Here is a 23,382-nt window from a genome sequence, read left to right as displayed (position 1 = left end):
TTTACTAACAATATTTACTAAACCAAAAATGATCAAATATATTCATGTATTATTGAAAATAATTTAAATATATTCGGGCTAAATATACCCCTCTTGTTATACTTTCAGTTTAAATATATCTCTTTCATTATACTTTGGTACAAATTCGCCTTTAATTTTAATGAAAAAATACTTGAAAAGCTCAAAATTAAATAACTCATTCTCAATTTTAAATATCTAATTTTTTGGGAATAAATAAAATTTTCAAGTAGTAATTTGAGTTTTTTTCTTAAAAATGATATTTTGCAGCATTTTCTGTTTTATCATTTGTAAGGAAAAAAAACTCAAATTAGTATTTAGCAATTTCATGTATTAGTAATTAAAATTATGCAATGCATTTTGTATTGTCATTTCTAAAAAAAAAACCTTAAATTAGTACTTGAAATTTTATTTATTGCTAAAAAAATCAGATATCTAAAATTGGGAATGAATTATTTAATTTTGAGCTTTTTAAATGTTATTCCGTTAAAATTAAAAGCGAATTTGTATCAAAATATAAAAAAATGGATATATTTAAATATAAAATATAATAAGATGAATATATTAAGCGTAAAATTATAACGAGTGATATATTTAAATTATTTTTAAAGATAGGAGTATATTTTCACATTTTTCCGTTTACTAAAATGGCCCGAATTGCTCAATCTACTATTATGTTATTAAAAAGAGAATGGTATTTGTACCAAAATATAAATATGAAAAGTGTAGTGCGTATAAAATATAAATTTATCCCAAGTCTGACCAAATTGTTGTGTGGCTCCAAGCTAAAACTTAAAAAGTAACAGCTGCTGACATTGCCTTGTTAGTTCTCTACTAAAAGCAATAATGGCGGCTGCAAGAGTGAGGGTATCAGCAAACAACACTATAGCTTCACTCAAATCGAAAGATCCTCTCCGAAAGCCCATCATTTTCAACCTTTGCTTTGGCAATGGAGCTGCTGCACAAAGCAGGCGACTTTTCAGTAGCACTGCTATTTACAATCCCCAGATTCAAATCAAACAACAAGGACAGCCTGAAACCTTAGATTATCGTGTCTTTTTTGCAGAAGATTCCGGCAAAAAGGTTAATCCCCTTGCTTTTATGGTCGTTTCTTTCACAGCCGAAATCCAATCTCTTACTATATTGCAATGTGGGAATTTTCCACGATAAACATTTTAGTTTAAATGATTAATCCAAATGCTCTATCTTGTTGCAATGGGTGGACTTACATGGTTGGCAATGGTTACTGGCGGGCTCACTATCTTCCCTTCCAATTTTATATATACATAGAGAGTAGAGTGTGTGTGTGTAAATTCCTAGATCAGTCTGTGCTCAACACCAAGCTTCATATTGTTCTTAACTCCTTACTCATGTAAAATGTTGCCCGAGGCATTTGCACCTTGTCTAGTTTATCAAGATCCTTAGAGACGATTGTTACAAATAAAATCCAATTAAGGAGATAACAACAACGAAGGCCGTATTTTTGCTACTATATATCTCTTACATTTTAGTTCATACATCATTGTCAACGTTAGTCATTTTTATTATTAACATTTGTCAAAATAAGCATAAATTTTAACAAATAAATTTGTACACAGTCACATCATATCGATATAATCTGCAGGTATCCCCTTGGCATGATATACCACTTCATTTAGGTGATGGTGTTTTCAATTTCATCGCTGAAATTCCCAAAGAATCAAGTGCAAAGATGGAAGTTGCTACGGATGAGCAGTACACACCAATTAAACAAGACACAAAGAAGGGGAAACTTAGATATTATCCGTAAGACTATTCTGTGTCACTATTTCCCGACATACTTTTAGTATGATTGGAGTGTCCTGTGGAATCATTTATTTGGCTCATTATTTGCCTTAAGCGGGAAAAGAAGTTTTAAAGGATAACAAGTTTGTGGCCTACATGAGTTAACTGCTGAGGACCAATAGGTTTTAGTCCGGTGCAGCTTTTAGCTCATATTCTGTTGTGATAGTTGTGTGAAGTTCGTGTTATTTTTTGTTTGAATTGATGTATGTCTTGTATCATTTTCAGATACAATATTCACTGGAACTATGGATTGCTTCCTCAAACTTGGGAAGACCCTTCATTGGCAAATGCTGAAGTTGAGGGGGCATTTGGAGATAATGATCCTGGTATATTTCCAGCGCTCCTAAATTTTTAAATGAGCTTTCTTCTAATCATCCATCAAAAAGGATAAAATGAATTTAGAATATGGTTAACTTTGTTGATGACTAATTTGTTTGTAGTTGATGTTGTCGAGATTGGGGAAAGCCGTGCTAAAATTGGCCAGGTCTTGAAGGTCAAACCTTTAGCTGCTTTGGCAATGATTGATGAAGGAGAACTTGATTGGAAAATAGTTGCTGTTTCCCTTGATGATCCCCGAGCTTTGCTTGTCAATGATATTGATGATGTGGAGAAACATTTTCCGGTATGCTTTGAGTGCAATAATGCCCTTATGTTTTTCACTCTCCTTTACTCTCACATGCTGATGATTCGACAACACTATATGCATCATCAATTTCTGGCACTCTCTTTTTGGTGTTGTTATTATCAGTAATTTAATTCTTTAACAATTAAGTAGACACTCTGAAAAGTTTGCCAGTGGTCATTGCCTAGGAACAGCAATAGATATAATAGAGAGAATTTAACTTTCATGAATAACAAGAGTGACGTTGCATTTTTCAGAAGTAGCTGCTTACACTATTGGAGCGAGAGTTTAGCCAAGTACAAAATGGTCAAAGTTATTTAGGCAAAACTCCTCTTATAACTGCTGGTAGACTAATCCTCCCAGCAAATCTCGAACCCTTGGTTGCAAATCTCAACCATACAGCTTCTGCTCTCAACTGAATCTTTGCTGGAAGGCGGATTAGTTCGTCTAAATTAAAATTAGTTCGTCTAAATTACAATCATCAATCCCTTATGTGAAGTTGTATCATTTGAATTTGTACAAACAAGATGGACTAAAACTTTTGCTCTGTATTATTTCTGGGCCATTATATGCTATAGCCTCCTTATTACTAGTACAATGAATAAGAGAAAAATACAGGCATGCCAAGTAACCATTCCATATTTCTACACGGAAAAGGTAAGACATTTGGTTCGTGAACCTACTCCACAAGAAGATCCTCAAGGCTTGTTGTTAGTTCCCCAACTCTGTAGCAAACCTGCAAGCATGGCACTTCCCCAGTGCTTTTGATGATCCATTCACATTGCATGTAGAGATTGCCTAGCGAAAAATCAGTCTATCCTAGTTCCATACCTGTACCAGATCCCAAACTTCTCCGATATTGTTTCACAGCCATTTTGATGACTTTATTGGAATGCATTCCTTCCAATGTCTGGTACATACATACATATATATATATATATATATATATACATATATATATATATATACATATATATATATATATATATATACATATATATATATATATATATCTGCAACTAGGTTAAATTCTTACTGGAAAATCAGTTTATGTGGTATGAGTCTTTGGAGGTTATCTGCTAAGGTTCAGTGCTGTATAGATAGTTAGGCAGATTGGACAGTAACTGTCTTTGAGCCATATCCATGTATTGTACATCTATTTTACTCTAATTTAGTCTGGTAACAATGAAATACTTCCGATTTATCAAAAGAGGTACTAAAAGGTTGCAATGGATCTTAACGACACTAGTACTGAGAGCAATCCCACTTTAGCTGCTGACTGAGGTTCCTTGATTCTTTTTCATTTTTGCTCTCTCGATGGAGTGAGTAAATGCTCTTGAATGTTGACTGTAATAAGAAGAGGCAAAACCTGTTCAATACTGTGTTCAAGTAATACTTCAATGGCTTTTAAAGTGCCAACGGAGCTATGGCATTTATCTGCTATCGGTACCATGTTTCAAAATGGTTATATCAAGTCATGACTGAATTAGCTAGTAATGAGCTACTTTGTTACTGAGTGTATATATAGCACACCTAGATTAGTTACACGGGATGCTTGCTACCTCAACAACATAGGCACTACGAAATCACCTAATGTCCTTGCACCCATTGGAATTTGAACCTAAGACAACTCATTTCATTGGCCACTAGGCCACACCCTTGGTTGCTTTTCTTACTCTGATTATTTATTATGTGAGTTCTTCACTAAATTTTCTTAATTTGTCAATCTTCGTTCAAACTAATTCTGTTAATATTTCAGGGTACTCTGACAGCTATCAGGGACTGGTTTAGAGACTATAAGATTCCTGATGGGAAACCTGCAAACAAGTTTGGACTTGGGAACAAGCCTGTTAACAAGGTATCTTGCAGGACATTATTATGTTCATTGCTTCATACCGAGAAGTTATTGGACATATTTGCTTACGTATTTGTTGAAGATGCTCATTTCTGTTTATCTATTACTTCCCTCGGGTCCCATTTTAACTGTTTCTTAAACTCTTTTACTCTCATTAAGAAAAAAAATTACAAGGCATAGTTTACTAAGTTAACTCTTTTTAGTAATCTCTCCGTCCAAATTTAATAGTTAATTTTGCTCAAAAGGTTGTCCCAATATAATTATCACTTAGAAATTCAAGATTAAAGTTGACAATTGTTTTCAACTATATCTTTAATATTAAAGAAGTACTCCCCCCGTCCCAAATTGACAATCACTTTAGCTCAAAGAAGTTGTCTTGAAATAATTGTCACTTTAGGTATTCAAGACTAAAGTTGACAGTTGTTTTCAACTATACCTTAATATAAAGAGGTAGTTCTTTTTAATGTTGTTCAGTTCTCAAAAAGCTTGGAACAGTGTCAACCATTGGAGAGCTAACACCATTCATGTTATATGTAATCATCATTTCTTTAATATTCAATTTTTTATCTCATACAGTCTCCTCTAGTAAGATCTTCAAATAAATTAACTCAAAGGATTCTAAGATGAAAAAATCAATCTACATTTACCTCCTCGTCCCATTTTAACTGTCGATTTAGCTTTTTTCACGCCCATTAAGTAAACAATAAACAACAACATACCTAGTGAAATCCACAAATGGGGTCTGGAAAGGGTAAAGTGTACGTAGACCTTACCACTACCTCATGGAGATACAAAAGTAATTTGTTTCTGAAAGATCCTCAGCTCAAATGTATCAGTCCCAAGTAAGAGAAAAAACAATAGATATAACATAGTAGCTAAAACGAAGAGCAATGTAAATTCTACAAGACACAAACAATAACAGTATCAAAATAATGTGATGATCGAAAAGCAACAGCAACACAACTATAAAGGCCCGACTAGTCCTATGACCAACCTTAAACTGTTCTATCCCTACTAGCTTTCTACCCTTATACGCGACGTCCACACTTTTTTATCTAAGGTCATGTCCTCGGTGATATGAAGATGCGTCATATCCTGTTTAATCACCTTTTCCCAATACTTTTTTGGTCTACTCCAACCCCTCCGTGTAACCCCTAAATCCAACCCACTCGCACCTCATATTTTGGGCGTTGACACACCTCCTTTGCACATGCTCAAACCATTTCAGTCTCGCTTCACTCATCTTGTCTACCACGTCTACCACAGAAGCCACTTTCACCTTTTTCTAATAACCTCATTCCTATCTTGTCACTCCTAGTATATCCACATATCCAATTTCAACATCCCCATCTCCGCAACATGCATCTTTTTGAACATGGAGTTCTTGACTGGCCATTACTCTACCCCATATAACAACGACAGCCTAACCATCATTCTGTAGAACATACCTTTAAATTTAGGTGGTATCTTCTTATCACACAGCACTCCGGAGGCAAGCCTCCTTTTTATCCATGCCGCCCTAATGCGATGTGTGACATTATCGTCGATGTCCCCTCTATTCTGGATGACGGACCCAAGATATTTAAAGTTTTCTCTTGGGAATAGGATGTGGGGCAAGCCTCACTTCCATGCCCTCTTCATCCACCGCAATGCTGAATTTGCAATCCAAGTATTCTGTTTTGGTCTTGCTCAATCTGAATCCTGTGAACTCCAAATTTTGTCTCTAAATCTCCAACTTATTATTAACTCTGTCCCGAGTCTCATCAATCAGTACTATGTCATCTGCAAATAGTATACACCATGGAACCTCCTCCTGAATAGATCGTGTCAGCTTATTCATCACCAAGACAAATAGAAAGGGCTCAGCACTGATCCCTGATGAAGTCCCATCTCAATAGGAAAATACTCTGAGTCTTCTCCCACAGTTCTAACCCAAATGTTGGCTCCATCATACATGTCCTTTATCGCCCTAATATACACCATCAGGACACCTTTAGCTTCCAGGCACTTCTAGAGGACATCACTCGAAACTTTGTTATAGGCCCTAAGTAAACAATTAACAAAAGGTATAATTTATTGAGTTACTCCAACTTAATAAAAGTAGATTAATATTTTCCTCTTATAAAGTTTGAGTGTATTTTGTTGAAGATATTTAATGAAAAAGTCTCTTTATATGAGGTAAAGAGTTGAATATTGAAGAAATAATAATTTGGATATATAGTGTGAACGGTGTTACCTTTAGAATAGCTGTAACACATTCCAATATTTGACTATTAAATGATTTTTGAGAATTTAGTATAAAAAACTCTTTCTTCAGTATTAAGGGTATATTTGGAAATAATTGCCAATTTTAGTCTTGATCCTAATTTGAGATAATTCTTTTGAGCTAGAATGAATGTTAATTTGGGACACGGTGAGAGTGTTTAAATAGAGGTAACTTAATAAACTATACATTGTATTTATTGTTTTCTTAATGAGCAAGAAAGAGCTAAGCTTCAGTTAAAATAGGGATGGAGGGATAGTTCTTTTAATACTGCCTCAATTCCTAAAAAACAATTTATAGTCAGGTAGTCACATATTTAAATGATAACAATCATTGGAAAGTTAATATGGTTCACATTATATGCAATCATTATTCCTTCAATATTCAACTCCTTTTCGGATAAATGGTCTCTTTTAGTAAAGATCTTTAACAAAATATATTCAAGTATTTAAGTGAATTAAATCAATTTACTTTTGTTAAATAGGGTAACTTAATAATTATACCTTTTATTTATTGTTTTCTTAATAGACGTGAAAAAAAAGGTAAAGCATCCGTTAAATGGGACGAGGGAATAAAAGTAGTTTATTTTTTTCCTCATAAATACTTGAGTATATTTTGTTGAAGATCTTTTACTAAAGAGACTTTATATGACATAAAGTGTTAAATATTGAAGAAATAATGATTGTTAGCTTTCCAATGGTTGTCACGGTTTCAATATTTGACTACTAATTGTTTTTTGAGAATTGAGCAATATTAAAAAGAACTACTACTTTAAGATTAAGTTTATAGATGGAAAAAATTGTCAACTTTAGTTTTGAATTCCTAAAGTGACAATTATTTTGAGCTAAAGTGACTGTTGATTTTGATAGAGAGTAATATCTTGAGACTTCAAATATGCATGGGAAGAGACCAACCTTAAATGTTGAATGGTTATTGCCTATTGGTGCTTAGGCATCATTTTGACATCCACATCTGGGGGTCTTCTTTTGAGTTATTTACATATGAAATAAATTCTTTCTGTGGCTGTCCTGCAGTCAGAGGTGGAACTGGGGGGAGCGGGGGGGGGGGGGGCGGGGGGGGGGGCAGTTTCATCCGAACCCCCTTCATCGAAAAACTATATTGTATATATATAAGGTTAAATGTGATTTTTATGGATATATATTATATATTGAACCCGCACAACACACCTTAGTTCAGTGGTTAAGTGGGCTCAATGTTTCTTTGAGGTCGCCAGTTCAAGCCTCTGTCACTGCAGTGTTTTTTCTTTTATCACATTTTCCAGATTTCTTTTCTATTTTGGTCTTTCTTCAGTTTTTACATTTTCTGCACCTTTATTAATTTCCCATTTTTCAAATTTCTTTCCTAACATTCCAGATTTAGAACCCCCTTTTCTAGATTTCTTTTCTACTTGGTCTTTCTTCAGTTTTTACATTTTCCGCACCTTTATTAATTCCCCAGCTTTCTCATTTTTCAAATTTCTTTCCTAACATTCCAGATTTTGAACCTTCTTGATAACTATCCAGCCTCCGCCATTGCCTGCAGTGATTTTTTATATAACCATAAAATCTTGGATGCATTTTTATGCAATTGGGGTCTGAGGAGGATGGTGTGTACGCAGACCTTGCCCTTACCTTGTGAAGGTAGAGAGGTTGTTTCGGATTATACCCTTGGCTCAAGTAAAACAAATTAAAACAATTTTGAAAAGGAAATATAGTAGTGAAGAAGTCATTTTGAAAAATAATGAAGAAAAGAATAATAATAACAACTAATACTGTAACTGAAGCAAAGGAACAACAACAACAACAACAACAACATACCTAGTGAAATCCCACTAAGTGGGTCTGGGGAGGGTAGAGTGTACGCAGAACTTACCACTACCTCGAGAAGATAGAGAGGTTGTTTTCGAAAGACCCTCGGCTCAAGTGTCTCAAACCCAAATAAAAGATTAAGGAACAATAAAGACAACATAGCAATAAATAGGAAAGTCTACAATGGGAAGTGCTCCGAGTCTCCTCCCACCGTTTTAATTTGAGTCTTAGCTCCATTATACATGTCCTTTGTCTCCCTGATAGACACCATCGGGACACCCTTAGCCTCCAAACACCTCCAGAGAACATTTCTCGGGACTTTGTCATAAGTCTTCTCAAGGTCAATGAACACCGTATGAAGGTCCCTCTTCTTTTCCCTAATACTTCTCCATCAATCTCCGCATAAAATGGATGGCTTCAGTAGTCGAACCTCCTGCCATGAATCCAAATTGGTTCTCAGAAATAGACACCCATTTCCTCACCCTCATCTCCACCACTTTTCTCAAACCTTCATAGTGTGGCCTAGCAATTTGATACCCCTGTAATTGTTACAGTTTTGGATATCACCCTTGTTCTTGTACAATGGAACCATTGTTCTCCACCTCCATTCGTCGGGCATTCTTGCCGTCTTTAGCATAGCATTGAACAACATAGTCAACCACTCCACACCTGCTTTGTCTGTGCTCTTCCAAAAATCCACCGGGATCTCATCGGGACCAATCGTTCTTCCCCTTCTTATCCTGCTAATAGCGCGTCTAAACTCCTCAACTCTAATACACCTACACTACCCAAATTTCCATAGTCTATCAGAATGTGCCAAATCACCTAACACAATGTCTCTGTCCCCATCTTCATTTAAGAGTTTGTGGAAGTAAGTTTGTCATCTTTGCTTAATAGAGGTCTCCGTCACCAACACCTTGCCGTCCTCATCCTTGATGCACTTCACTTGATCCAATTCGCGAGCCTATCTCTCTCTCGCTTTTGCAAGCCTATACAGTTTCTTATCCCCACCTTTGTCCCCTAGGTTGACATATAAGCATTCAAACACTTCCGTCTTAGCTGTTGTGACCGCTACCTTAGCTTCTGTATTCATCGTCTTATAGAATTCCTTAAGTGTCCACTTCTCTTCCTCATCCGCGCACTCCACTAACTTAGTATAAGCAACCTTCTTTGCTTTCACTTTGCCTTGGACTTTTCCATTCCACCACCAATCTCCTTGATGACCACCAAAATTACCCCTCGGTATCCCTAGCACCTCTTTAGCTGCTTCCCTAATGTAATTAGCTATCATATCCCACATGTTGCTCACCCCCCCGCTATTACTCCAGGCCCCCATACCAATCAACTTCTTCCCCATCTCACGAGAAAGGATTGGGGTCAAACCACCCTACTTAATCCTCAGTCAGTCATATAAGATCTTCTTTTGCCTATCCCTCTTAATCTCCAAGTCCATAACCAAAAGCTTGTGTTGGGTAGTAAGATTCTCACTCGGAATGACTTTGCAATCCTTACAAAGACCTCTATTGCCCTTCCTGAGGAGTAAGTAATCTATCTGAGTCTTGGCTATTGTGCTAGCCAAAAGGTAATCAAGTGGTTCTCCCTTTTTGGAAAGCACGAGTTAGCAACCACCAACGCAAAAGCTTTAGCAAAATCCAAAAGCAAAGCTCCACCTCCATTTCTCTCCCTAAGACCAAAGCCTCTATGTACATCATCAAATCCACTTGAAGTTGCCCCGATATGGCCATTAAAATCTCCACCAATGAAAATCTTCTCGAAGTTCGGTATACCTCTTACTACCTCGTCCAACTCCTCCCAAAGGAGCTTTTTGACCTCCTCATTCAGGCCCAAATGGGGGGGGGGGCAGAAGCACTAATAATATTCACATTCACCCCATCAATGACTAGCTTAATTGTCATCATCCTATTATTGATCCTCCTAACCTTCATCACTTGCTCTCTAAGGTCCCTGTCTAGTAAAATACCAACGCCATTTCTATCCCTCGAGCCTCTTGAGTACCACATCTTAAATCCGTCCACATCTCGAGCCTTGGTACCTACCCATCTGGTCTCCTGGACACAAGCAATATTAATTCTTCTCTTCTTGAGAATCTTCACTAGCTCTATAAATTTTCCTATCAGCGACCCTATGTTCCACGCAGTGGCGGAGCCAAGATTTTGAATAAGGGAGTTCAAAATATGAATAAGTAGACACACGAACTAGTTGAAGGGGTTCGACATCTACTTTATATACATCAAAAGTTATTTTAACCATGTATAAATGGTATAATTTTCTGCGGAAGGGGGTTCAGATGAAACCTTAGCAATAAGGTGGCTCCGCCACTGATTCCACGACCCTATTCTTAGTTTATGAGACCCTATAGCCCGCTTACCACTACTCCCCCTCGACCCTAGCCTCAACCGAAGACATGACCCAAGTCCCACTATCATTCTTCCAAAGCCACTAGGCAAAAGTAAACCTAGACAACAAGTACAACTAGATGAATCTGAATCAAGCAGAGTCTATAACACACTGGCAAATCCAAAAACCAAAGAAAAGCAAGTACATACACAAGATGAAAGATACTATCCAATCAACAATTAGGTAAAGACAATAACTAAATTTGCCTATAGCAGTGAACAGTATTAAAACAATAAATCTGAGAAAGCTTAAAACTGTACACAAAAAACATGAATTTCGAATATGAACAAGATCACACAGCAGTATATATATATATATATATATACAAGAGCGGAAAATAAAGAATCGACAAGTGCACCGAAGGTACCAACTCTGGCAGGTAGAACCTGGGTAAAGTTTGTAGATATCCTAGCACTGCTGCCAGTCGAAGTTACTGTTTAATGAAGTTGTCTGCTGTCCAATACGCAGCTATACTCCCAGACCACAAGAAGAGGAAAGAACAGAGGACCTAAGTCGTACTAGAGAGCAGAGCTTGCTGTCCCCAAAATCGCTCTGGCGTTTTGATGGTGTATGGTCCTCTATGTAGAGGAGGCAAGAAGAAAAAAAAAGAGAAAGAAAAAAGGATATGGGTTCGCTGCACCCTAACCCAGTAGCAGCTAGGGTTTGCTTTTGGTGGGGGGGGGGGGGGGAGAGGCAATCTGAGAAGAAGAGAGAAAAGGGAAGTCGACTTACCTGGTGTTCGCCGGCCAGAGAAACGGGACGGTGATCTGAGAAGAAGAAGATAATAGAAAAGTAATAATAATAAATACTTATGTTGATTTAATTATTTTTGCACATAATAAGATGAATGTGTCAAGAATACTGATATTTAGTATTTAGCAACTTATGAGAATAAAAAAAAGAAGAATACTGGTAGTACTTTTGTAGACACTTCTCCCAACCCCTCTCCCCAGGCCCCCACAAAGAAGAACGAAAAGGATAGGATAAAAGAAATATTTCTCCAGTTAGACAAGCTGTGCTGCTTGGCTTTGCATAGTTAGAAAAGCCTCTCCTCCTTGGTTTTGCATGACCCTGCTAATTATCTAATTCATCTGCAATTACAGGATTATGCACTTAAGGTTATTATGGAAACCAATGAGTCTTGGGAAAAGCTTGTCAGGAGATCCATTCCTGCTGGTGATCTTTCACTTGTATAGCTGCGCCAATTGATAAAGCTTGAACAGCTAGTTTTGTTGCTTGTTAACTAAACTGGACGTTAAATCCGTAGCAATTCTTTTTCCGTCCTCATGTGTGATGTAAATGAGTTCATATTCTTAAAGTTTATTCAGCACAAGAAGATGCTGCTTTTTCATCCGTATTTTCTGCATGGAAATGACTTTTAAAGCTATCCAAGCGGAAAAAGATTTAAATATGTCTGAATTGATCTTTGTTCTCCAATTGCATTAACCAAGTATGAATGCATCTTAGTCACAAAGTTAACAGAGGATTTGCAAGCTTCCAAGATCTTGCATGAGATTCACCCACCATGATCTGTCGCGTTATCTTTTCTGAAGCTGAAAGATGCATTTGTAATTTGAAAGTCACTAATGATGAGTTGGAGGATGGTGATGATGAGCTATTTCTTAAGAAAGTGGTCTGCTTGCCGTGAAAGTTAGGTACGCAGGACTCTGAAATTGTTATAAGATGAGATGAGTAATAGGGGAAATTAAACCATAGGCACTGTGTCCTAAACACCTGAGCCCTGAAAATTAGCGACTGAAAAAGAGCTGAAAATGCTTTAGAGTAATTATGTTGATACATATTTCATTAACGGCCTTAGGGCTTAGGTTTAGTGATATGATTGTAGCACATGTGCAGGTTAGGCATACGTGTAGATTCAGGGATTTCTCGACTACATAAAAAGAAAGTATTTCATTAATGCCACACCAAGTTGATGTGAAACATATATAAATTTTGATGTGCGGCTAAACAAAATTCATATATCAGGTTAGCCAAGGCGCAGGATACAAGGAGAATTCTCTTTTTTCACCAAATGGTAAAAGCTAGATTAATAAGTAAAGACCTGCACAGTGAGAAAGCTACCTAGTTGATTCAGATTTGGTAAATTACATGCCATTGTCGAGCAGCTATTATGTCTCTAGCAGGTAAAGGTAGGCATTTAAGTTTTTGTCACTTGTTGAATAGTTGTTCTTATGAATAATAGCTGGTACATCTTGTATGAGCTGAAGACTTCTTTTTTCTGTTTATTTCTCTGGGTGATGTAATAGGCTATGTATTATCAAGTTAACTTGGGAAGTCTAGGTGATAAATGTGCAATTTATTAGGGGGCATGCGATCAAGATGATTATTGCGTTTAGGCTACGCAGGTGAGTGATGTTATTACAGGAAAAAAAAGTGTCTCAAGTTGAGTTTGGGTGTTGGAGAAGTCAACATTGTGATGCTGTATGTACTCTGAAGGACATATTGTTCAAAATATTTCTAGATTGTACATGGCCAAGTACCAAAGGAAGGTCTGAGTTGTTGGTTAAGGCAATTATTCAATCATAATACCATCTTCAATCTATCCCTGAGTCTGTCATCTTATGATAAACCTAAATAAGTTGTCTTTTTGTCTTGGATAAGGGTTCTTGACATAAAGGACCGACTCGCTTACCTGCCGCTTCGAGAAACTTGGTGTGACACTACCAAAGGTGGGCCCCACTCCATGTGTGGTAATTTATAGAAAGTTAATAGTTAATTAAGAATATTAATCACAAGGTCTTGGAAATGATTAGGTATATGAAAACCTCACTTGTATTATTAGTAGGAGAGAGGGCAAAGGCTAAACGGGGCAGAGCAGAGCGACAAAAGAGGGCAAAGTGGGGCAGGTCAGAGCTTTTATGTAACTTTTCTTGCAATTCCAATTGCAAACATAGCTAAAAATTACAATAGGACCTTTGCGGGAAAAAATGGTTATTTTAATTACACACTGTTACACTTTTTTGCTTTATTTCTTTAATTTTGGTAGAATTAATTTGACTAAACTCTAAATTAAAGTGGTAAGCAAAACGGCTAATTGTTTACCTCCTCTAACACCGTAATAATACATATTTGGTCTGTTGATAGAATTAAAATGGAAGACTTACCCCCCCCCCCCCCAAGCCCCATTGCCATCCCAACGTATCAGAGCATATACAGGTATCAACTTTCTGGATTGGGGTTTTTCTGAAACTGCTTCTAATTGTGTTGATAAACTGTTGAAGACCTATTAACTTACCTATACTTGGGAAGTTTCAGCTTTCTCAAACACACTTTTGTGCAATGGGTGGTTGAAGTTGCATCTGTGGAAGATCTAATACTCAAGGACCACCCTTAGACGAAAGGCATTGGACTTGACATATGAGCAGCAAGTGCCTAAATTACTGCAATCAGCAGTTATGTCTAAGTCGTGAAATATTTATATATCGAATTCGTCTAGATTTTCCTACATATTGAGGCTAAATTACAGAAGGTTAAGAATCAATTCCAAGAAAGCACAAGATTGAAAGTAACTTTTATTTCCAAAACACAACACTGCTATCAGTAGTTAACATAGCATCATATCAACTATGCATGAGGGATATAAAGTTGTGATGACCATCACATCCCAAGTGCGATGGTTAAGAATTTGCCGGTGTAAACTTGAGGGAAACACTATTGACACAATGGCGCTCATCCGTTGGGGTAGGGAACCCCTCACCCTTGAAAACATGACCAAGATGGCCGCCACAAGCTGCACAAGTAATCTCGATCCTCCTGCCATCAGGGTCAGGCTGAAAAGCACAATTATATCACATCAGACACTGCCACAATGTCAAATCTAGAAAAACTACCAAGGAGGACCCAGGAAAAAATATGAATGTTGAAGCAATCTCATTACCAACAGATTCGCGAAAATCAACGGAATACCTCCATGTGTGTTGACTGTCTTTTTAAATCTTAGAAAAAGTAATGGAACAAAAATTTCATAGAACCTTTGCTTTGTCAATTTTTAAAGGGGTTGGTGCTTTCTTTCTCAGATTCAAAAATCTAACTATTAAATAGCTTTAGGACTGCAAACAGGATTTGGTGATAGCTAACTCGAGTTTCCAGAGGCAGTAACACTTGATCACCTTTCGTAGTACGGTGGAAGCGATGAAGGTTTATGCAAGGACGTAAGGTTATCATGGGTATCTGACAACCCAACATAAGCTCTTGGTAATGAACCTAAAGAGTAAAGGAAGAGGAGGACGAGGACTTTATGACCATTAAAGAATTAAGGGGGTGGGGGGTGACTATTGATAAAATTCAGGAGTTGAAGGGAGAAGTTGATGGCTGGGAGGGCTTGGAAGACTAGTGGGGACCCTGATAGTATGTGGACTACGATAGCCAACTAGGGAAACAACTAGAGAAGTGTTATGGGGTCTCGAAGGGTAAGTTTCGTAGACATAGAGGGGACTGGTGGTGGAATAGAGAGGTCCAAGGGAAAGTGGAAGCCAAGAAGATTGCTTACATGTAGTGGAGACTAGGAAAGAGGACTAATAAGGAGAGGTATAGGATTGCGAAGAAGTGAAGAAGGAAGTGAGGATAGCGATTACAACACCACACCCAGTGTATCCCACAAGTGAGGTCTGGAGAGGATAGAGTTTACACAGACCTCCCTACCTAAGAGGTAGAGAGGTTGTTTCTAGTAGACCAACATATATCCATAAACTCTTTAATGTAGAGGGGAACAGGAATATTGTGTTGGGTGATTCAGAACACTCCGAGAGCTGTCTAGATTTTAGGTATTGTAGGCATATAAAATTTGAGGTCAAAGGGGCAATCTGTAAGATGATGGGGTAAGAACGACTAGGACAGAAGAGATTCATGTGGATTTTTGAAAGAGAGCAGGTAAACTAGGTATTTGTTTAATGTCATCTTTAGGACGACTTAAAATGTCCGAAGAATGAAGGTGGAGTACAACGATCTCATGGTACAAGAACAAGGATGATATTCAAAATTGCAACAATAATAGGAGTATTTGAATTAGTAAACCACACTAGGGAGAGGGTGGTAGAAATGAAGATAACAAAGGATGTGTCTAATTTTGAGAACCAATTCGATTCATGTTGGGGCAATCAACTCTGGAAGTCATTCATCTTCTGTGGAGATTGTTGGAGTAGTCTAGGGATATGAAAAGAAACTTACAGATGATGTTCATTGACTTAGAAAAGGCATATGATAAAGTCCTAGGGAGGTTCTGCGGAGATGCTTGAAGTCTAGAGGTTTACCTGTGGCATACAGTAGAGCGATTAAGGCTATCCAAAGCTCGAGAGAATGATGGAAAGAGACTGGGAACACTTTCTAGTCAAGATGGGGCTACACTAGGGATCAACTCTTAGCCCCCTTTTATTTATTTTGGTGATGGATGAATTGACATATGCTTAAGGAGAGGTACTATGGTGTATACTATTTGCAGATGACATAGTATTGATTGACGAGACAAGCATCGGAATTAATGATAGACTAGTGATGGACCCTAGAGTCTAAAGATTTCGGGTGAACAGGACTAACAGAGTACATGAAGTGCAAGTTCAATGACGCATCGCAAGAGGCATATGTGGAAGTGGGAATTGATACATGTCATCCCCAAAAGAAGAAGCTTCAAGTATTTCAAGGAGATGGGGAGACCGAATGTCACACATAGCATTGGAACAAGGTGGATAAAATAGAGGCTCACATCATGTGAAAAGAACTTGTCACCGAGACTTAAAATGAAAGTTCTATGGGGTGGTTATTAGACACACTATGTTGTAAAGATGAATGTATCGGAGATGAGGATGCTTAGATAGATGTGTGGACATAATAAGAGAGATAAAATTAGGAAAAAAAGATATAAGAAGCAAAGTGGGAGTGGCCTTAGTGGTGGACAAGATGCGGAAAGCAAGGTTAAGATAGTTTCGACATGTAAAGAGTAGGGGCACAAATGCACCGATGAGGAGGTGCAAGAGGTCGACAGTGATAGGTCTAAGGAGAGGTAGAGGTAGACCGATGAATTGACAAAGGTGATTAGACATGACATGACACGACATATCTTCAACTCACCAAAGACATGACCCTTGATAAAAAAGGATAGAGGTCAAGGATTAGTTAAGAAGATAGTCGAGTGATTTCTCTCTTTCTCATGGGAGAGCATGGTTCTAGCGTAGAACACTTGTTTGTTCCCTCTTTTACACCTTAGTATTATTCTATTATTATCTTTTTCTTCAATTGTATTACTACTATTATCCTCAAAAAAAATTGTATTACTACTACTTTTTCTTACACTTGAGTTATCTCTACTACCCTTGTTGTCAGCATTTTTTTTTCTATAGTATTTTCACCATTATTTTTTACTCTTGTATTTGTCAAATCCGTTTTTGAAAACGCCTTCCTGAGCTGAGGGTTTATCAGGAACAACCTCTTTACCTCACACAAAGTAGGGGTAAACTCTGTGTGCACCTCATCCTCCCTAGAGCCCATTGTGGGATGAAACTAGGTAGGTGGTTGTTGTAGGAATGAAAAACAGATTGTCTTCACTTCTTACTCCAGCATCATTTGGAAATGGCAGGAAGAAAGAGAAATAATAGAAGTTGGCAAACAGAAGATAAAAGAAAGTGCTAACTTTTGGAGGCAGACCTCCCAAAATCTAAGGCGAGACTCTACTTTTGGTCTCAAAGGCAGGGAGGGCATTCATACTATTGTAGCCTCACATAAGAACTCTATATTCTATCCCAGAAGTTAAGGGGGAGTGATGACCCAATGCAAAAACAATGGCTCTCCTGGATAATGAGTATTTTTATCTAAAGATTTTAAAAATAACAAAACCATAATGATCTGACGAGAGCAAGAGAAGGAAGCTCACGGTGCGATTAATAGCTCCAGGAAGACCCTCAAAGAAAGCTGGCCAACCACAGCCTGAGTTGAATTTTGTTGTGGACTTGTAGAGGGGAGTGCCACATCCGGCACATTGGTAGACTCCTTCACCAGAAAACTTGTCATATTCTCCGGTACCTGGATGCCTGTGAAATAATCCTTTATGGTAAATTCATCATCTATTATGTAATGTCCTTTTGGATACTCTATTCCTAAAAATGCTGCATGTAAGACATTTGCAATCTCCAGAATATGTAGTGGTGTTTACTTCAAAGGTAACATAGCAATGAGTTAAATGTTAAGCATCACCAAACTGTGTTAATCTTCACGCCAAAGCGGTGAGCTAAGAGAAGTCTGGTAAGCAACATTAAACTGCAACATACACCACATCTCTTCCCCCCCCACCCCCCCACCCCAAACCCCTCCCCCCTCCCCACCCGCACACCCCACACCCACACACAGACACGTTAGGGAAAAAGATAGGGACAGAAAAAATGTCCAGGGAAAGCAAACATTGTATTTAAGAATATTCTGAAATTGATTACATGACCCCTATTTTACACAAGATCCATCTAGTGCTCTTTGAATAAAAATGATTCTCATGACAAGTTTTCATTTCCAAAGAAATTCATTTTTTTTATCAAGACCAAAATGCAAATCCTTTTAGTTAATGTCATTAAACATCTGAAATTCCCAAAGATTTCTTGTCATTTCAACAGGAGATTGGGTGAATTCAGAAAGTAACTCCATAAACTTGCATCCTATCCTTCATTAAACTTGGCACTTTCTCACCTACTTTGCACAAATATTAAAACCAAGTTTCAAATTATTCAGGGGAAGTTATAGAAAATACTGATTGGAGTCACAAAACTGAAGAAGCTCATTAAGGTCTCTTGTAATTTAAAACAGAACAAAACTTAACGGGTCATTGAGATTAGTTTACAACAACAACAACAACATACCCAGTGAAATCCCACAAAGTGGGGTCTGAGGAGGGTAGAGTATACGCAGATCTTAACACTATCTCATGGAGGTAGAGAGGTTGTTTCCGAAGGACCCTTGGCTCATGTGTATCGAACCCAAGTAAAGGAATAAGAAAAAGGTAGAGAAAGCATAGAGGCTAAAAAGAAAAACGATGTAAAGCCTACAAGAAAAACAATAACAACAACAACAAAATAATATGATAATCGAAGACCAATAACAACACAACAATAGTGGGACAACTAGTCGTATGACAGGCCCTAAGCTATCATAAGGAAAGACAACACTCTACCCCTACTAGCATTCTACCCTAATACGCGACCTCCACTCTCTCCCATCTAAAGTCATGTCCTCGATAATATAAAGTTGCGCCTACCTCTACTAGCCTTCTGTCCTAATACTCGACCTCCACTCCCTCCTATCTAAAGTCATGTCCTCGATAATATGAACTTGTTTAATCACTTCTCTCAAATACTTTTTCGACCTACCCCTACCCCTCTATGTACCCCTAAATCCAACCTCTAGCACTTCCTCACTAAGGCATCGGTCTGCACATGTTCAAACTATCTCAATCTCGCTTCCCTCATCCTGTCCGCCGCAAAGGTCACTCCCACCTTCTCCCAAATAACCTCATTCTTAATCTTATCACTCCTAATATGCCCACACATACATCTCAACATCCTCATTTCCGCAACATGCATCTTCTGAACATCAGTTTACAAACTAAAAAGTAAACTTGAAATAACAAGCATTTCTTATAATAAGTAGAGCAGCTATGGAAAACTTGAATCGACAAAGAAGAAAAACAAAATTCAGCATGTAAATTAAGGCATGAATTTGGTAAACCCTCCATATTCCGAGAGTGTTCTAGATCTAAAAATGTTGATTAAAAACTCCTTGTATATTCCTACTTAAAACTAACAAAGGCGGGACTGATTAAAGAAGAAGAAAAAAAAAGAAGAACATACTCGGTGCCTTTGTGTCTTAAAATACGGAACTGCTCAGGAGATAGAATTGCACGCCAGTCTTCCTCTGACTTGTGAACGGAGCCTGGTGCAGCCATGGCAACAACCCCACCTCTGAACCCTCTCTTACTTGAAGGAACAAATAGAGATGATGATGCAAACCTGAATAGGGTCTTGGGATGGCCACAAATTCTTGAATTGACTTGGAATCTCATGAACGGGGTAGCGTTGAAAATCAGAGTTGTTGAAGAAGCAAAAGGGGAGATTTTGAGAATATGAGAACCCATCAACATAAGATATAATTTATACAGTAGTATTTGTTTGTTTTGTTTATAATTAACTAGTATATGTAGCCCTAATGCGCACATAATATAAAAATATTATTTTTAAATTTTTTATTATAATGTCTTGTTCTGACATGACATGGTAAATACTTCCTCTTTGCTTGATGTCCCACCTCATTCCTCACCCCCTATGCCCCATAATAAATATATATGAATAGAGACGAAAAATTATATTTTAAATTATTAATATATAATTATCAAGTGCTCTTGTAATAATTTTGAGAGTTATTTTTAAAAATTTGTGTGAAATTATCATTTTATCACTATCATTAATGCCCCTGAGTATTATTTGATTGGTTTGTGTAGTTGAAAGTGTCAAAATCTTAATGGTTTGTAAATTGTGCAAATTCTTGAGTTTTATAGAGTTAAGAGGTGAAAAAGTAATTTTGGGAATCAACCGGAGCTACGAGTCTCGGAACGGAATTTCATCAATTTCAGCAGCTCCAAAATGTGAAAATTGATCTAGGAGAGATTACGAAATTAGTTTTGGAGTTGTAACAAAAATTTGATGTCTTGAGTTGGGAATTTAAGGAATTTTAGGCCAAGGTTTGACTTTGGTCAACTTTCAAAGTTTCGATACTCAGAATTGAATTTCGACGACTCCGTTGAATTCGAGGGATGATTTTTGGTCTAGAAAAAGTGTTGGTTGAATATGTAGAGGTCCCGAGCCCATTTTGGTATTTTGAAGGCCTAAGTTGGTTTAGTTGCGACTTTTCGAGTTTTGGATCAAGGAGACCTAGAATTTGAATTATGGTGGTTCCATCAGCTCTGGAATGGCCAAATTAGGCTAGTAGCATTGTCGGCATGACTATCGAGTCAATCGATACGAGTTTGGGCTATTTGATGCTTTTGACTTTGAAAGTTAGCCTATGATTGACTTTGGTCAATATTCTTGGAAAATGTACTTGGATGAAAATTCTGATAGCGCAGTTAGTTTCAGAATGTTGAGTTTTGTCTAAAACGACCCTTCATTTGCTTTCTAAAGTTTTTGGTCTAATCCCGAGGCCCATTGTGGAATTTGCCTTAAAATGACACTTTGATGTGGGATCCACTTTTTATTAAAATAATCTCGTATGATAATTTCTAATGTGCTATTGAATCCAAAATATCGAATTTAGTAGGGTAGCTATATGGTTTATTTTAATCAGGTTCCAAACGAATTTCTAGGATCCGTTCGAAGACTTTAAATAATGCAAAACTAGAAAAATTTGGTGCAAAAGTGCAGATTTTGCACCAGAATTTTCAGAATTTTCTCTCAACTTTGAACCCTCATTTCTTGAGCTTTTCAAGTCCAAATCTAGTGATTTAAGAATTTATCTTCAAGAGATTTTCGCGAGGAATCCATTGGTGAGCTCAGAAGCATGATTAGAAGCTTCGTTTTAGGTAAGATTTGATGTTTTAGATGCCGCCTCGATCATTTTCGAATTCAAATTTTTATAAACTTTGGAAGATGATTTCTTGGTCATCTTAGATCCTAATTTAGTGATTCAAAACTCTAAATTGTGTATTTTTTCCATAGGAATAAATTGGTGTAATTGGAAAGTGATGGGGAAGAATTTTTTGAGGTAAGATTCGCATTATAGCAGCTGCCCTTTCTATTTTTGGATTAGATTTTTGATGAATTTTGAGATTTGATATCTTGAGCATTTTGGGTCCGTTTTCAGCGATTCTTGAGGCTAAATTGCTGAGTTTTTTCGTAAGGATCGTTATGGTGTTAGTTTTAGTTGTAAAGGCTTCATTCCTGGTAAATTGTTGTTCAAAGTTGTTGTCTCTTGCCATTTTCGGAATGAAATTATTGTAATTTTTGGAGGATTGTTTCTTGGTCATCTTAGCTCCATTTTTAATGAATCTTGGGTCTAAATTGTGAGTTTTTTTGCAAGGAACATCATGGTGAGATTATCTTTCACTAATTTCTGCAATTATTATCTTCCAAAACATCTTTAAATCAAGATTTCAAAGGTGGGTTATAGGGTTTTCTTCCAAGTTAGAAAATTATATTTTCATGATTTGGAACTCAATTTTAATGGGTTTTTCAGCCACGAACTCTATTCCATGTGTAGAACATAATTTTTAAATAAAATTCCAGATTTAACCCTTTTTTAAAATAATTAATTTCTAGACTATTTTACCCCTAATTCTGAAACCTATCAATATAGGTGTCATTAGACTCCTTGTGCTGTGTATGTTTTATTTTTGATAGTGGGTTGTCAGTCCGAGCATTGAATTTGAGTGTTGCTTTTTTGGTGGAGGTGTTCGAGTGAGGTTTCGACAATTGAGATAGGTTTGGTTATCCTACTTTAAGACCGAGATGAGATAATTAGCCATTAGTATGAGTTGAGAATGTTATATATATTGTGATGCCCATGTGGAGGCTTATTTATTAATGTGTTGTCATGTGAGGGCTTATTTGTATTACATAGCCCATGTGGGGGCCTTATTTTTTATCCTATTTGCTTTGAGAGCATGTGATTCATGATTTGCATGTGAGAAAGACTTGATGATATTATTTAACTTAATGCCTGCCTGAGGGGTTGAGTTGGGGGTTTTGAGCATGCCTAAGTATTTAAGTATTATTGAGAAATGGATGAACATTTTTATTAAAATATCTCCTTTCCATTGGTATTTATTGAGGCTGAGTATCAGGTGTAGGTTAAGTTTTGAGAACTTAGAACCTTCTTCTACATGTTGAGTTGAATATTGCTTCCATGCCATATGTGTTCTGATGCATTCATCCTTATTCATCATATCATGAAACATGAGAAGTTGAGAAATATGGGGAAAAAAATTTGAGAAAGAAAAATGAAATACCTTTAAACCTTTGTATCTTGAGTCCTTGGTCGAGACAATTTTATGGTAGGGTAGTGGATACATTATGATCCTTTGACCACGAGGAGGTGGCAAGGATGATGAGATATTATGATTGATGTATATGGTCTGCGAGACCCCCATGGGTCCTGCTTGGTAGCATAGCTTGGCAGGTGTATACGATAGGTTATGCGACAGTCTTGATTCCATCGTACCACCGCATCATCATATTATATTGCATTGCATTGCATTGATATCTCTGCTGCTTAAATTATCTGGTTAATTGTGATTATGAGCTATTATTATGAGATTAATTTATTCGCACCATTCTATATAAATTGGCATCACCGATGTCGGAGTGGGACTTTTCTATATGTAAGTGGAAGCGTTCCTTAGTTTATTTCATAGGTTTGATTAATTTTTTATACTTAGTCGGCTAAAATCTACTAAGTACATGTAAATTATACTTACCCCTACTTCTATATTCCTTTTTGATACAGATACTAGTCAGGGTACCTCAGCTGATTCTGTATTCTCAGATTAGTGGTGAGGTCCTGGGATTCAGATCGTCACTAGTCTATCTTT

General features: G+C 37.1%; 2 protein-coding genes across 2 annotated transcripts; one reads left to right on the top strand and one right to left on the bottom strand.

Annotated features, from left to right (window-relative positions):
- Window positions 1–774: 774 nt before the first annotated feature.
- On the top strand, window positions 775–12,274 carry LOC129876467 (soluble inorganic pyrophosphatase 6, chloroplastic-like). Its single transcript, XM_055951917.1, has 6 exons — window positions 775–1,101; window positions 1,643–1,803; window positions 2,068–2,168; window positions 2,283–2,464; window positions 4,224–4,322; window positions 11,912–12,274. The coding sequence occupies exons 1-6, from the start codon at window positions 865–867 to the stop codon at window positions 12,002–12,004; spliced, it is 873 nt and encodes a 290-aa protein (XP_055807892.1). The 5' UTR covers window positions 775–864; the 3' UTR covers window positions 12,005–12,274.
- Window positions 12,275–14,318: 2,044 nt separating this feature from the next.
- LOC129877294 (peptide methionine sulfoxide reductase B5-like) lies at window positions 14,319–19,970 on the bottom strand. Its single transcript, XM_055952774.1, has 3 exons — window positions 19,652–19,970; window positions 17,692–17,848; window positions 14,319–14,599 (listed from the first exon to the last, which is right to left on the bottom strand). The coding sequence occupies exons 1-3, from the start codon at window positions 19,939–19,941 to the stop codon at window positions 14,447–14,449; spliced, it is 600 nt and encodes a 199-aa protein (XP_055808749.1). The 5' UTR covers window positions 19,942–19,970; the 3' UTR covers window positions 14,319–14,446.
- Window positions 19,971–23,382: the final 3,412 nt, after the last annotated feature.

The sequence above is a fragment of the Solanum dulcamara genome, chromosome 12, assembly GCF_947179165.1.
Source record: "Solanum dulcamara chromosome 12, daSolDulc1.2, whole genome shotgun sequence".
Lineage (NCBI taxonomy): Eukaryota > Viridiplantae > Streptophyta > Magnoliopsida > Solanales > Solanaceae > Solanum > Solanum dulcamara.
The sequence above is the reverse complement of the archived record's forward strand: the minus strand, read 5'-3'. Positions and strand labels throughout refer to the sequence as shown.

Excerpts from the sequence above, each read along its gene's own strand:
- LOC129876467 (XM_055951917.1), top strand. The coding sequence starts at position 865 with ATGGCGGCTGCAAGAGTGAGGGTATCAGCAAACAACACTATAGCTTCA. Across the intron at positions 2,169-2,282 it reads ATTTGGAGATAATGATCCTG|TTGATGTTGTCGAGATTGGG; the intron begins GTATATTTCCAG and ends ATTTGTTTGTAG. Across the intron at positions 2,465-4,223 it reads ATGTGGAGAAACATTTTCCG|GGTACTCTGACAGCTATCAG; the intron begins GTATGCTTTGAG and ends TTAATATTTCAG.
- LOC129877294 (XM_055952774.1), bottom strand. The coding sequence starts at position 19,941 with ATGTTGATGGGTTCTCATATTCTCAAAATCTCCCCTTTTGCTTCTTCA. Across the intron at positions 17,849-19,651 it reads TTAAGACACAAAGGCACCGA|GCATCCAGGTACCGGAGAAT; the intron begins GTATGTTCTTCT and ends ATTATTTCACAG. Across the intron at positions 14,600-17,691 it reads CTGGAGCTATTAATCGCACC|CCTGACCCTGATGGCAGGAG; the intron begins GTGAGCTTCCTT and ends TGTGCTTTTCAG.